Source organism: Terrapene carolina, unplaced genomic scaffold (assembly GCF_002925995.2).
Source record: "Terrapene carolina triunguis isolate 2854851 unplaced genomic scaffold, T_m_triunguis-2.0 Scaffold120, whole genome shotgun sequence".
In the NCBI taxonomy this organism is placed as follows: Eukaryota; Metazoa; Chordata; order Testudines; family Emydidae; genus Terrapene; species Terrapene triunguis.
The window spans coordinates 4908794-4924526 of record NW_020664471.1 but is presented as its reverse complement, the minus strand read 5'-3'; the positions used below and the strand labels follow the sequence as shown (position 1 = coordinate 4924526).

Genomic DNA, 15733 nt, shown 5'->3' with positions numbered 1-15733 from the left:
TATTTGGTTCCCTAGAATCAGGTACATTGTATCATATTCCAGTCATGTTTGTAGCAAGCCTATATTCTTCACAAGCAACACTGAATACGTTTTTCCGTGACTACCTTACCTTGTCAAGTAGCTAATAAATAACATAATCAGAATAATAATGCAGTGATCTGCCACATTGCATCTATAAGAAATCAGTCTACCTCTCTTACTGAAAAAATCATTCTTCCATTATACAGTTCATTAGACAAACTTTGAACCATACTAGTTTTTAAAACAAACAAAACAAGCAGCACACTTGACAGGAATAAAAGAGCACTTTAACATTCCATTAAGGGTGCAGTCCTGCATTTCATGTGCACTCGGAACTCCCATTGACTCTGTGCTACTGGTATGAATTTCATAAAAGTGCTTCCCTTATTAAGAAATAAACAACACCCAAGACTGTGAGGAAATAATACTTATATCTTAGCCATTCCTCAAGAAAACTGCTTCCTTTATTACCACTCTAATCAGAACATAAAACTCGGTAACAAAGACTGTTCAGAAAATTTCCAAAGCCAATATATGTGCACTAAAAATAGATGGCAAACAGTTCACACCCGTCACAGTACAAATCAGCTTTAAATATATACCATATGTAAAAGTCATATAAAAACAAAAAATAAAGTTTATGTGTAACAAAAGATTAAGAGAAATCTTAAAAATTCCAACGACATGAACAAGGCAGGAGGACCTATGATCTTCAAGATGTTCTAGGGAAGAAATGTTTATTTCAACCTTGCTACAAACCAGAAAGGAAATAGTAAAAACACCTTAATCTTGATGTAAGTTGATAATTAACAAGGGGAGGTCATGTGTTCAGCATGCAAAGCCTTTTTAGGAGAGCACACATTTTTCTTTTGTATTGTTGCTGCTTTATAGGGTCTATAATGTGTGTCCTTAAGACACATTTTCCTGTGAGGCCTACCTGAAACTAGCCAACTGAACCAAACAAACGGTCAATTAAAAAAAAAAATCTTCTTAATTATATCATGACGCACAAAACCTCACCGGGACATAAAGTCCATTTATTGGTTACCCAATGAACCCTCTTTTGGTGCCCCATTATATCGAATGTAGTTTTTCTGTTCCTCACGATAGGGAACCAAGATATTTCTGTTTTGGAAGGTGCCTATCTTACCTTTGCAAGTCAGAAATAATAATGTGATATGTTGATTTTTTTTACTTTAACATTCAAAGGCCAAAAAATATTTACCTTCAGCAAGCATGTCTGGTACATCTGCTTGATATCTAGGTCCCACTCTGATTTCTCCTTTGTCTGCTAAAAGTGTTTTCAGTGATGGATCATATACCAGCGAATAAAAAAAAGTATCCTAAAAAGGAAAAGATATTTGCAATAATATTAATTCATTTAACTGTTTCATTTTACTTTAAACCTACAAACTTCTTTCATTTAAAAATTACAAATACAAAAAAGAAACTCTACTCTTTCAATATCATATTCTCTTGTACTGACCTTCCGAGCTCCCTTTTAGGGTGCAAGACAGGCAAATAGAAAGCCTACAAAATATATTAATCTCCATTTTAGTGAATACAGATTTAAGTAAATTTAATATTGTCTCCCGGTTTAAATGGCTAGCACAGAATCTCTTATAATGAATAAAATTGTTTGGAAGACATTTCATAAGAGTGTATGTGCAATGTTAAAGGTACAATGATCAGCTACTTATCCCCCAAATTTGGTATGTCTGATGCAATCTATTTTCTGAATTTTACTTTTTTCCCCCCTTAATCTCAAAGATTTTTACAAATTACAACTAAGCCCAAAACACCATTAAATTTTGAATAAGACCTACACAAAAAAGCACCGGTGTGCCCTTTACTTCTGCTGACTGGAGTAACAGCTAAGCACTATTTTTAGAGCCATGCTTACAAACCATTAATGGTGCTGGTACACAACTATGAAAATGAACTCATACTGATTTCAAACCAAAAATGTGTTTGCCCAATATTAAAATAACTAAAACCATTAAAAAAGGCATTTTATGTTCAACGTTTTATAATATATTTTTAAAGCTACTTTTTAAAAAAGCACCTAACATATCTGAAGGAAGTGTATATTTTAATTTTTATGTCCAGGTGACAATAACTATTTAGTTGACTATAATAATAAAAAGAGAGAAGATACAATGTATTAAATGACTTTAATCCATAATACTTATAAAGCCAAGAAGTATTTTCACCAATCTCTAACAAGACATTCAATACTGAATTTTTTTAATTGTATGCATTTACTAAAATCCTACTATAAATATCAAAAAATAAATATTGGGATCTATGGAGTCTAAGTAAATGTGATGTGTGTTACCTCTTTATCAAGATATGACAACACAGATTCGGTCTCATTCAGAAGTGCAACACTGCATTTTCCCCTATACAAACAAAAAAGAACTGATAAATTTTTTTTAAAGCGAATAATTTTTTTAAGATTACATATATAAAAGGTACACAATTTTCAAGAAAATACATTAGACAGTTAAGGTTTCCGTTTTTAGTTTGAAAATATAGTAAAAATGTATGTTGCCACATTTTTAAACAAAAATGAGTATAAAAGGAACAAACTGAACAGTTTATGCTGATCTAAGCGCTCAAAACTGTATATAAGCAATACTCTACAAGATGTGGATCAAAGCTTTAGTAGAATGATAGAAGAGCAATGATAGAAAAACAAACCCCAAAGTGAACAGTAAATACAACGAAATAAACATAAATTCAAGAGAAATGCAAACACATGACAGACAATTACTTTATATGCAAAAGTGGAAAGGTGGGTTAACAGTTGAGGAAAATTAACAAAGGTAGGTCAAAATTCATACTGTAACTCCACCAATTTTGTGAAACACTTTGAAAGATTCATGTTTTCACAGGATTTGCTTAAAGCCAATTCAAAGTATGTTTGTTTGAACTTCATTTTATGATGAGTTATCAAATTCCAAGATTTTTCAGAGAGCTTCCTCTCTTATAAATCCAATGTGTATTTTAGTTACTGAATCCCTGCTCAATTCCAGAATAACTGCAGAAAACACACCAACAGAAAATAAATTCAGGTTTTTTTAAATAACGTATTCAAGTGTTTGATATATGCTCTGGTAACTTCAATTTTCCTACACAGCAAAGGGAAGCTAACAGAATGTAAATACACATACTAGGTTCCTTTAGCAAAATGCCAGTGATGTGCCATTAACAACGGAATACTACTGGAACTTCCACCTGCTGCTGCTGCTGCTACTACTACATTTGTATCTCTAGGTACTACAAAAGAAAATGTTTACTGTGATGCTACATAAATCAGGCTAAACCAGCAAGCGCTTTCTAAAATTAGTTCTGAGTTACTCTCTTCATGCTTCCTCACCTTTTTGCAAGACAATATTTCACACCAATTAATACCTACTAAGCTTTATGAAGTAAAATATGTTCTATGGGTCAGCTAATGGGGCCTATAGGATAGTGCTCACCCAGAAGCACCCACCATACACAGGCGCCAACTTTTTTCTGAGCCGGTGGGTGCTCAGGCCCCTGGCCCCGCCCCGACTCCACCCCTGCCCCAAAGTCCCCACCCTAACTCCGCCGCTCCGTGCCCCTACTGGACCCCTCCCCAAATCCCCGCCCCAGCCCCACCTCCTCCTCCCCTGGCGCACTGCGTTCCCTCGCCTCCCCCTCTCCCTCTCAGGCTTGCCATGCGAAACAGCTGTTTCATGGCGCAAGCGCTGGGAGGGAGGGGGGAGAAGCAGGACGCAGCGGCGTGCTCAGGGAAGGAGTTGGAGGTGGAGTGGAAGCAGGGGGCGGGGCGGGGAGCTGCCGGTGGGTGCAAAGCACCCACCAATTTTTCCCCGTGGGTGCTCCAGCCACGGAGCACCCACGGAGTTGGCACCTATGCCACCATAGTGAAGTTTTAGTTGGAGGAACTTTATATGATTGTTAGATTTGTGCAGGGGTTACCAGGAAACTGCTTCTCCAACACACACTTACACACCTATTCCACCCTCAAAGACCAGTCTACATGAAACTTTATCTCCTAGTTTAAACAAGAATTACATCTAAAAATCTAAGCAAACAGAAAATTTTCTTCACATGCCATGATAAAAATATTAGTAAGGACCGAAATGATAGTACTTCCCTAATTCTTCCTAAGATTTAGGTTTTTTATTAGAACATGGTCCACAATGGATACGTCAGTACATGAGGCTTTTTAAAATATGCTCTAGCGGCATGAATAACGCACGGAAACGGAGGTGCCATGCCATATGCCCAGTAAGGAACCAAAACATTGCTTCCCCAAAAAAGGAACTCTTTGATGGCTAAAAGGGAAGAGCTAATTGCATTAGCTTAAGGCTGTGGATGGAGCCTACAATAATATAATTAAATAAAAAAATGTAACAGAGCAGGGCACAGGGAAAGATTCACAACACAGAAGCTGGCAGAGAGACTACTCCAGTGCAGCCTTGAGTAGGAAGCACAAAGTAACCCTTCTCCAGAGCCAAACACTTATTAGCTCACCTCACCACCTCCCACAAGATATACACCCTTTCTCTCACACCAACAATATTCTTTAAATCTAATTTTTTTATAGCACCAGAAGCAGCTCAAAAATATTTGGAGACTCTGTTCAGTTAAGCATCCTGAAGCTTGGATTCTTATGTGAACTCGCTGAACTTTTGAGACCAATGAACTACAAACAAACAAACAAACAAACAAATAAATGGGATTTTTTTTTACTTTTCTGATTCCTTAACTCGCTTCTGAAATTTGTGGCCTATGCCTGTCCCCACATTTCAGTAGTTCGGAGACTAGTTGATATAGAATATACTTTCTTTTCCCCTTTAATACAAGACCATTAGGATGGTGCATTCTGCCACAAGGCTGAGAAAAAAACCTCACAACCCAGCTGCAAGTCTGTAGGATAAAAGAATGGGGCAACCACTGAGACTGGATGTTTTAATTACACTCTCTATTATGCGGTTATGGTTACATTTACGCTAACGTTTAGTAACTGCAATGATTTCAAAGGGCACCAAAACCTAATTACTGATTTTTCCAATTAAGTTTGCATTGTGGTCTATCAAACCATACAGGGGTGTGTGGTTTCTCTCTCTGCCGCCACCACCAGTCATTCTATAACAAACACAAGCTGATGTAACTGCTACAAATTGCTTTCAAAACTTCAAGCACATACATGACCTCAGACTCCAGAATGAAGTTTCTAGTCTCCATAGGTCTTATCCTGCTCCCATTGATTTTAAAGAGTGCAGCACCAGTCTCTATTATCAAGTCTACTTAACCTATTGCTGCAAGATGCTGAGTGCCTCCTACTGACTTCAATGCATCAAGTTCCAAAGGGAACTGTACAGCATCTGTTGCTTGGTAATAGGGAAGACAGAGCAATTCAAATCCCAGATAATGGTATCAATCCATTTTAACTTCAAAATAAAACTTTAAAAAAAACAGAACTGGAATTAAATGAAGAAACTAAGATAAGGCAAGAGACTCATTTAACCTAATTGTATTTTCACATTTCTCTCCAATACTTCCAATATAACTTTAATTTGATCCAAATCTCAAATCTATTATGCATGTTAGTTTCCTCTGTTACGACTAATTTGTCAAGTACAGAAGTTTCAAATGACAAATAAAATCAAAATGGAAATAATTACTTATAATCAGAAACATTTTACATTTAAAGAACAAGTTAGACAACTTGAATGCTCAAATTTATGAAGAACATTCCAAATACAGTGAGAAGCTGTGGCCAAAGTTTAATTGCTAACAAAAGCAGTATTGTCTGACCAGTATTCAGATGTGAGGCTGTCTCCCTTCTACCATAATCTAGCTGTAATCCTTGACTATACAACTTCATCAGTTTGACTGATTTCAGTGGGAGGATCTGATTAAAACAAATAGCATGAGATGGCCCCTCTGTTTTAAGAAAACGTAATTTCAAGAAAAATTTCAGCCTTGGAAGGCTTTGACCTATTTAATCAACATGGGACGTTGTCAGATTTGTTTTTAACACCAGAAGAATCAGGCAAATCTTGTTATATGAAAAAAAGAGAAGGAAGACTCTCTAGTCTCTCAAAAGATGTGCAAATGAAACCTTCAGGCCCGCTCTCAGTACTGGTGATGAAGTTAACTTTTATGTCGATTTACAATTTAATTTTCATGAAAACAAAGTTGTCTCTTAAGAACAGAAATGAGCATTAAGAACCAGTTAATATTCACACTGGTCATGGGTATAAAGTTCCTTAATTCACCTAAAAGCACATCCAACAAAAGCTACCATCAAGGCAAAATCATAACCTAAGCATACCCCCAAGTGGCAGAAACTATGCATCTGTAAAGCCTTTGAGGACCAAAAGAAGAACAGAGAGAAACACCACCACTCTAAGGGTATATACATTTTGAGTGCTTCTGTAGGTCAAATATTGTTACCTGTTTCCTATGAGTCACTGAAAAATTCTGCCCAAATTGCTTTTAAAAATAAATTAAACATGGACATACCAGTTGGATCATTTAAATGGTTAAATGTTTTATTACACTGATAGGATCGAGACTTTTTGGAAGCAGTGTTTAGTACAACCACTATTCTGATAGTAAGTGGGAACTATTTTAACCAAGTAAGACAGGTTGATAACTAATCAAAATATAGTAAAATGTACAGTTTACAAATATTTGGTGAAAATGTTCTACCACCATGTTTCATCCTGATAAAACATTCTATTCAAAAATGTTTTACTGATTTAGTAGGAAATTAATCACTACATGAGTAGAAATTTAATTTGCCATTATCTTGGTAACCATCTCTTAACTTGTTTCTTACAACAATCAATAATGTACTTCTGTCAAACATTCCACAAAAACCAATACATCCAAGAGACCATAGCTTTTTAAAATAAAAAATGCTTGATTTAAATGAAATCCACATTAACAACCCTTTTCTTTTAAAATCCCTTCTTGTTTCAGAGCCCTTTACTTTTAAAATCATGTCTTCCTAGAAGGCTCCAGTCAAATCTTGTTTTATTACTCCTTGCAAACTATTTTTTTTTAAGTTGATGAGTAAAACAGCCCATGGGATGTGAATCTTCTTTTAATGAGGATCTCATGAAACAGCAGGTACATAAACAAAAATTACAGCAAGAAATTACAAAAGAAACAAAACAATATCAATCAAATCATAAGAATTGAAAAGGCAGTCCTGGGTGCTATACCCTTCCACATGAGCTTCCTAACACCATTTGGATATATTCTGGATAAGAACAATGTGAATTTAAAGATTTTCAGAGTTCATTGCCCCTTTTGGTCCAATAAAAACTGCATTCCCATCAAATCAATTAAATTTGTAATGTATCTGTCAGTTGGATACACATTATAAATCCTATGCATGAATGAGAACACAGATTTCAACAACCAATAAAACGTCCTATCCAGATAAATCATAGATGGGAAGTCAAATGCTGTTGTGTTCACCGAATTCAAGATCCTCCACATTGTTATGCAATGATTTAGCTAAATTCAATTGTAACAAGGTGGCAGAGTTTCCTATCTACCCACCTTGTCAGTACGTATTGGGACCCTGCATGGGAATGATGACTGATTGTTGCTGATTTACCAAGACAACCCCACTCTGGACATAAGGGAGATTGCAGTGGGTCTCTAGGCCAGTGGTTCCCAAACTTTAACAACCTGTGAACCCCTTTCACTAAAATGTCAAGTCTCTCGAACCCCTCCTAAAAATGAATATTTCCAGGGATTTTCTCCTCTACCTGAGTATAAATTATAAAAGCAGTGATCTTGGAAATATTAAATTTGTTTTTATGACATGCTTATTACACACTATTTGTTATTAATTATTAGTTATCATTACAGTATTTTTATTGCATTATGAAAACGGCAAAACTCTTCCAAGATCTCACTTTTGTAGCTTGTATCACTTTGAATAAGCCTGTTGTAAGACAAGGCTCCTATGTTTCAGATGTAAAACAGCATGAAGGCATTTAAGAAGCCAACTCAAAGAGTTCCTCCTACACAAGCATTCAGGTCTTGAGCAGTCCAGGCAAACAATGCACGTTACAACAAAGCTTAAAATTGTTCATAATAATTTTAAAAACAATACTAGCTGCCTATATAATTTTAAAAACAGCAAAAAATATCCACCTCCCTTTCCATTTCTTATAAGGAATCTTGAAGTTTAAATCTCCTCAGTGTGATAGCAATGCTTGCTTTGATCTGCTTAGCTCTTGGAAGTCCAGGGGCTCCAGGCTGCTGGCCCCATGCTACCCAGGATCCCTAGGGACATCTCTGACCGCCATTAGAGAATTTTTCCCCAAGAACCCCCTGTAACATTTTGCGAACCCCCAGGGGTTCCCGAACCCCAGTTTGGGAACCACTGCTCTAGGCTGAAGGAACCAGGTTCTAGGATTGAAAGGTAATGGGAAGAAACCTTAGGAAGGGTCCTGTTTGATGACGAAACTTAGTTTGAGCTTTCTGTTTGATACTGTTATTTCAACTGCCAACAAAAGGATGAGGGGTGAGGAGTTGGGGCACTAATCCAGCATGTCTGCATTTTGTGCCCCGTCTACACTTAAAATTTATACTGGTATAGCTGTGTCAGTCAGGGGAAAAAAATGCTATTCCCTTCCCCACAGCAATATAGGTATGCCAACAAAAACCCCAGTGTAGGGGCAGCTATACCAACAGACGGTGGCTTCTGTGCACATAGCTAATGTCATTCAGGGAGGTCGTGTTCCTATACCAGCAGAAAAGACAGTTACCTGTTCTGTAACTGGTGTTCTTCGAGACGTGTTGCTCATGTCCATTCCACATTAGGTGTGTGTGCTCGCCACATGCACCGGTGCCACAAGTTTTTCCCTCAGCAGTATCCATAGGGGAGCAGCTCTGGCGCCCTCTGGAGTGGTGCCCGCATGGCATGGTATAAGGGGCGCCACCGGCTCCCCCCCCACTCTCAGTTCCTTCCTGCCGGAAATTCTGACAGTGGGGAAGGAGGGCGGGTCGTGAAATGGATATGAGCAACACATCTCGAAGAATACCGGTTATGGAACAGGTAACTGTCTTTTCTTCTTCGAGTGCTTGCTCATGTCCATTCCACATTAGGTGATTTCCAGCAGTTCCTGTGGAAGTGGATAGGAGTTCACGGCTACGCAGATTGTAATACAGCTCTGCCAAACCCAGCGTCGTCTCTGGCCTGCTGAGTGACGGCATGATGAGACGTGAACGTGTGGACCGAGGACCATGTCGCGGCTCGACAGATGTCCTGGATCGGGGTGTGCGCCAGGAAAGCCACCAAAGACGCCTGCGCTCTAGTCGAATGGGCCCTGATGATTGGCAGTGGTGGGACCTTTGCTAGCTCGTAACAGGTCTTTATGCAAGAGGTTATCCAGTTGGAAATCCTCTGCAAAGAAACCGGAAGGCCCTTCATCCTATCCACCATAGAGATGAAGAGCTGGGTCGATTTATGGAAAGCCTTGGTACGCTCCAAGTAAAAAGCCAAGGCCTTCTGGACGTCCAGCGTGTGCAGATGCCTCTCCTCAGCAGTCTTGTGCGGCTTAGGACAGAACACTGGCAGGAATACATCCTGGCTCATGTGGAAGGAAGATACCAGTTTCGGCAGGAAGGCTGGGTGGGGCCGCAGCAGGACCGTGTCCCTATAAAACACTGTGTAAGGCGGTTCTGAGGTCAAGGCCTTAATCTCTGAGACTCGTCTCACCGACGTTACCGCCACCAGGAAAGCGACCTCCCAGGACAAGTAGAAAAGGGAGCAGGAACCCAGTGGCTTGAAAGACGGGCCGGTGAGCCTGGAGAGGACCAGGTTAAGGTCCTACTACGGGACAGAGGCCCGTACCTGCGGGTAAAGCCTCTCGAGGCCCCTCAGGAACCCAACAGTCATATCATGAGAAAAACGTGTCTGACCTTGGATCGGCTGGTGGAACGTGGAGATGGCTGCAAGGTGCACTCTGATGAAAGAATGCGCCAAACCCTAGTTCATGAGCTGCAGTAAGTAGTCTAAGATGGACTGCACTGAAGAACGCGAGGGAGAAATGCCACACTCCGACACCCAGTGGGAAAACCTCATCCACTTGGCCAGGTAAGTTAGTATTGTGGATGGCTTCCTACTTCCCAGGAGGACCTGCTGAACCTCCTCCGAGCAGGTACACTCCTCTGGGTTCAACCACGGAGCATCCACGCCAAGAGGTGTAGAGACTCGAGGTTGGGGTGTAGGAGCCGACCGTGATCCTGTGACAGCAGGTCCAGACGGTAAAGAAGGGGCCAGGGAAGGGCCACTGCCATGTTCATGAGCGTGCCGAACCAGTGCTGGCGAGGTCACGCAGGGACAATCACTATAACCTGTGCCTTGTCCCTCTTGATCTTTACTAAGACCCGGCTGACCAGAGGGATCGGAGGGAACGCGTACATCAGACCTTTGGCCCACGACAGGAGGAAGGCATCAGAGAGGAAGCCCTTGCTCAGCCCCTACCGTGAGAAAAACCCATGGCACTTTCTGTTTTGCCTGGTGGCAAACAGATCTACTTGGGGAGTTCCCCATCTCTGGAAGATCATGCAGGTCACCTCCAGGTGGAGCGACCACTCGTGGTGAGAGGAGAAGTTCCTGCTGAGGTGATCTTCTGGGGCATTCCTGATGCCGCGGAGGTGACCAGCTTCCAGATGGATGCCGTGGTCGATGCAGAAGTCCCAGAGACGGAGAGCCTTTAGGCAGAGAGCCGACGAGCGTGCTCCTCCTTGCCTGTTGATGTAGAGGCCGTATTATCCGTCAGGACTCTCACCACTTTACCCGACAGGTGCGGCAGGAGGACCCCGCAGGACAGCCAGACCGCTCTGAGCTCCTTGGCATTTATGTGTAACGTTGTCTCCTCTGGGGTCCACATCCCCTGGATCCGGAGATGTCAGAGGTGCGCCCCCCAACCAAAGTCCGAAGTGTCCGACACTAGCTTGACAGATGAAGCGACACTATCAAACGGGACACCTTCCAGGATCTTCTCGGGATCGGTCCACCAGTGCAGTGAGGTGAGAACCAACGGAGGAATGGTTACAATCTTTTTCAGGTGGTCCCTGGATTGGGAACAGGTTGACGCCAGCCATTGCTGCAGGGGCCGCATACGAAGCCTGGCATGGTGGACCACGTATGTGCAAGCTGCCATGTGGCCTAGCAGGCGCAGGCACACCCTGGCCATTGTCAGGAGAAATGCGGACACTTCCGCGATGAGATATATCAGGGCCTGAAACCTGTCTAATGGCATGGCCCCGATAAACTCTATGCTTTGAACTGGCACTAACATGGACTTTTTGTGGTTGACCAGTAGTCCCAAGAAGCAGCACGTAGCGTGTAGTACAGTGACATCGCGTTGCACCTGAGCCTTGGAGTTGCCTTTGACCAGCCAGTCGTCAAGGTACAGGTAAATCTGGATACCTCGATGCCTGAGGTAGGCCACGACTACTGCCATGCACTTGGTAAACACCCTTGGTGCCAGGCCAAATGGAAGGACCGCAAACTGGTAGTGGGTCGAACCAACTGTAAAACGGAGCAAGCATCTGTGTGCTGGGAAGGTCGCTACGTGAAAGTATGCATCTTTCAGGTCGAGGGCAGCATACCAGTCTCCCGGATCCAGGGAGGGGATAATGGAGGCCAGGGAGGCCATGCAAAACTTTAGCTTCGTTAGGTATCTGTTGAGGTCTCGCAGGTCCAGGATGGGACGCAGACCACCCTTGCCCTTTGGGATCAGAAAATACCGGGAATAGAATGATGAGTGTGACCACACTTAGGCTATGTCTATACTAGAGAGCCTATGTTGGCATACACCCACACCCACACACGTATGCTGACAGAAGCAGGAGTTCTTCTTCGAGTGCTTGCTCATGTCGATTCCACATTAGGTGTGTGTGCTCGCCACATGCACCAGTGACGGAAGTTTCTCCTCAGCAGTATCCGTATGGGAGTGGCTCTGGGGCCCTCTGGAGTGGCGCCCGCATGGTGTGGCATAAGGGGCACCGCCGGTTCCCCCACCCTCAGTTCCTTCTTGCCACCAGTGATGGTGCACGTAACGTTTGCTGCTCTTAGTAGTGTTGCTTAGGCTTCGTTCGTATGAACTAGAGTTCTTGTAAAGTTAGTGTACATAGTTAGTAGTTGAGTTAGTTAGCCCTTAGCAGTAGTTAGAGTTTTGTTTGTCCCAATGGGGACTTAGCCGGGGCATGGGGCTTTAAGCCCTGTGATCGCTGCAAATGGCCCATGCCCATGAGCGATCCGCATAGTAGCTGTCTCAGGTACCTTAGTGAAGGGCACATAAGTGATAAGTGTTGAATCTGCAAATCCTTTAAACCTAGGACTAAGAAAGAGCGTGAGATCAGACTCAAAGCACTCCTGATGGAGTCGGCGCTCACTCCAGCCCCGGAGCAAAGGTCCGACTCGGCACCCAGCACCGCGGCATCGGTGCATAGTGCCCCGCCGGCGACGAGCCAGCACTGATCCCCATTCACGGCCCCAGCCACGAAGTCAAAGCAGGCCAATAGGGGATGGTCTCCTACTCCCTGCAAGGCTCTGTATGTGGAGCAGACGGACAACAAATTACATGGGCTGAAGGACTCTAAAAGCCCGGGGGCTCTATGTTCTGGGCCAATCCTATTCAACTTATTCATAAATGATCTGGAGAAAGGGGTAAACAGTGAGGTGGCAAAGTTTGCAGATGATACTAAACTGCTCAAGATAGTTAAGACCAAAGCAGACTGTGAAGAACTTCAAAAAGATCTCACAAAACTAAGTGATTGGGCAACAAAATGGCAAATGAAATTTAATGTGGATAAATGTAAAGTAATGCACATTGGAAAAAATAACCCCAACTATACATACAATATGATGGGGGCTAATTTAGCTACAACTAATCAGGAAAGAGATCTTGGAGTCATCATGGATAGTTCTCTGAAAGTGTCCACGCAGTGTGCAGTGGCAGTCAAAAAAGCAAACAGGATGTTAGGAATCATTCAAAAAGGGATAGAGAATAAGACGGAGAATATCTTATTGCCCTTATATAAATCCATGGTACGCCCACATCTTGAATACTACGTACAGATGTGGTCCCCTCATCTCAAAAAAGATATACTGGCATTAGAAAAGGTTCAGAGAAGGACAACTAAAATGATTAGGGGTTTGGAATGGGTCCCATATGAGGAAAGATTAAAAAGGCTAGGACTTTTCAGCTTGGTAAAGAGGAGACTAGGGGGGGATGTGATAGAGGTACATAAAATCATGAGTGGTGTGGAGAAAGTGAATAAGGAAAAGTTATTTACTTGTTCCCATAATATAAGAACTAGGGGCCACCAAAAGAAATTAGTGGGCAGCAGGTTTAAAACAAATAAAAGGAAGTTCTTCTTCACACAGCCCACAGTCAACTTGTGGAACTCCTTGCCTGAGGAGGTTGTGAAGGCTAGGACTATAGCAGGGTTTAAAAGAAAACTGGATAAATTCATGGAGGTTAAGTCCATTAATGGCTATTAGCCAGGATGGGTAAGGAATGGTGTCCCTAGCCTCTGTTTGTCAGAGGGTGGTGATGGACGGCAGGAGAGAGGTCACTTGATCATTACCTGTTAGGTTCTCTCCCTCTGGGGCACCTGGCATTGGCCACTGTCGGTAGACAGGATACTGGGCTGGATGGACCTTTGGTCTGACCCAGTACGGCTGTTCTTATGTTCTTAACCATGTCTGGCAGAAGACTGGATGGGATCTGACATCACTTCTGAAGAGTTTGACTCACTTAAGCTCTTTGGCAATAATGCACTCTGAACTAGTCCTTATCCCTTTCAAACAGCCCTTCATTTATCAGCCAACTGCAAAAGTGATTCCTGATCTGTGGAGACAGTGGTGTCTGCAGAGCACCCATAGGTCACATGATGCTGGATCAATAATTACAGGGAAACCAATGGCAAACATGCTTATGCATCATTATTTCAAACCCAGTTTAAGGGGCTTGGGCTACCGCTTATTGTTGGAGACACATGCCAGAGGCCATATTACAAATAATGGGGAGCTACAGATTGAAGGCATATTTGCATTTGGAGCACAAACCATTATTCAATTAAAATGTAAAAGCAAAGAGAAAAAAAATACATAGAATACCCAAAACAGTTGCCAACTGTTCCCAACTGCCACTGTGTTGCCAATATTATGATTTTTCTTAGCTAATATAACAGAATCATTAGTGAACGCTAAATTTTTAAATTTCAACTGACACTCAAAAGTGATGGTGCGATGATTTGCACTGTAATTGGTTTATATTTGGCTGGATAGTAATTAAAACAACAGTAGTTTATTCTGCTGCCTGAAATATTGTAGAATAAGTCTCTCACACTTGATGGCTGAATACTATTGGGATTTGTGTATCCACAGAAACTCAACAATCACTGTCTAGACATGCATATCAAAGCCAGGGTGCAAAATTGTGTAAGTGTGAGCTATGTCTGGGGCCAAAATAAGATGAGTAAACTGGGGACTATCTAATTAATTTATTTTTGATCAAAAGAATTTTAAAAATAGAATGCACAGGGAATCAAATTATGTATGTCCAAATGAACTAGTAAGTGCAAGTATCTGAGTATATGTATACAAGAAGATATGGATTTTCCAGCTTCTCTCTCTCTCCAGCCTTCACTTTGAAAAATCAAAGGCTCAGTCTTATGTAGAACTGGTCTGGTTTCAGATTAGAAAATAGTCAAGAGGGGCATACCACCAAAAAATCTCCATGTTACAGAAGGATACAGTAAAGACCAAATTCTGTCTTTGAAATCAGTGGCCATTGTGTACTCAAAGGGAGTTGTGCAAGCTATCCCAGGGCAGAATTTGGCCCATACCATTCATTTTATATGTTGTTAGCATTTACATGGCTCCCATCAGTGTAGCAAGGAGGGGCACCATACACAGTTTAGATGAAAGTAAAATATTCCCCGGGTGGAAGGACCTTAGTCCTGCAAGTTACCTTTAAAAGCTACAGATAAAAAAGACCTTGCATTACTCAATAATAGTTTACTTTGCTTACATATGCAAACCACTGCTTTCTTTGTCCCAACAATTCAGTTCAGCACCTCTAACTTCAGCTGTCACTCTAAATAATAATTTAGATACACTAGCAAACAAAAGGGTCTAGTGAAGTGCTCACTAAATTAGAAGATCAGAAGTCACATGTTCTAATTTCAAACCACCATATAGGCTTGTGCAACCATGTATTAACACCATTGTCTCCTGTACTGGTTATAGTGTAGTTCCAGTTTGTAGTGTAAACTGGATCTTAGCTGTTTGCTGTAAGTTTACCAGGTGAGGTTCAGGGAACAGGCAGGACTGAGGAACAGTGTACGGAGAGCTAAGGATAGACATACCCAGGTTTACAGAAGGAAACTCTTTTTGGGAGCTGGATACAGTGGTGTGATTGGCTGGAGTTTCTACAAGTTGAATTATTTGTATATAGCCCTGCAAGTGACCCATTCCAAACCCTGAAATTGCTACCATTCAGCAAGCAATATAAATACACACACACACATATATATATATATATATATATCAAATACATGAGGGGTGTGGATTTATCAGTTTGATCTTCGGATGGCCATGCCACTTATAAGTAATGCACATCATCCCATGTAAGTGCCAATAAAAACTTGATACCACATCAAA

The 15733-nt window shown here is 41.6% G+C and overlaps 1 protein-coding gene across 2 annotated transcripts in view; it reads right to left on the bottom strand.

Annotated features, from left to right (window-relative positions):
* The window catches only part of MTA3 (metastasis associated 1 family member 3), a 190028-nt gene that overhangs the window by 130008 nt on the left and 44287 nt on the right, over nucleotides 1-15733 (bottom strand). For both annotated transcript variants that reach the window (XM_026652526.1, XM_026652525.1), the window contains exons 5-6: nucleotides 2360-2423; nucleotides 1247-1364 (exon numbers count right to left, since the gene is read on the bottom strand). In XM_026652526.1, coding sequence (XP_026508311.1) covers nucleotides 1247-1364; nucleotides 2360-2423 — 182 coding nt within the window. The remainder of the gene's footprint in view (nucleotides 1-1246; nucleotides 1365-2359; nucleotides 2424-15733) is intronic.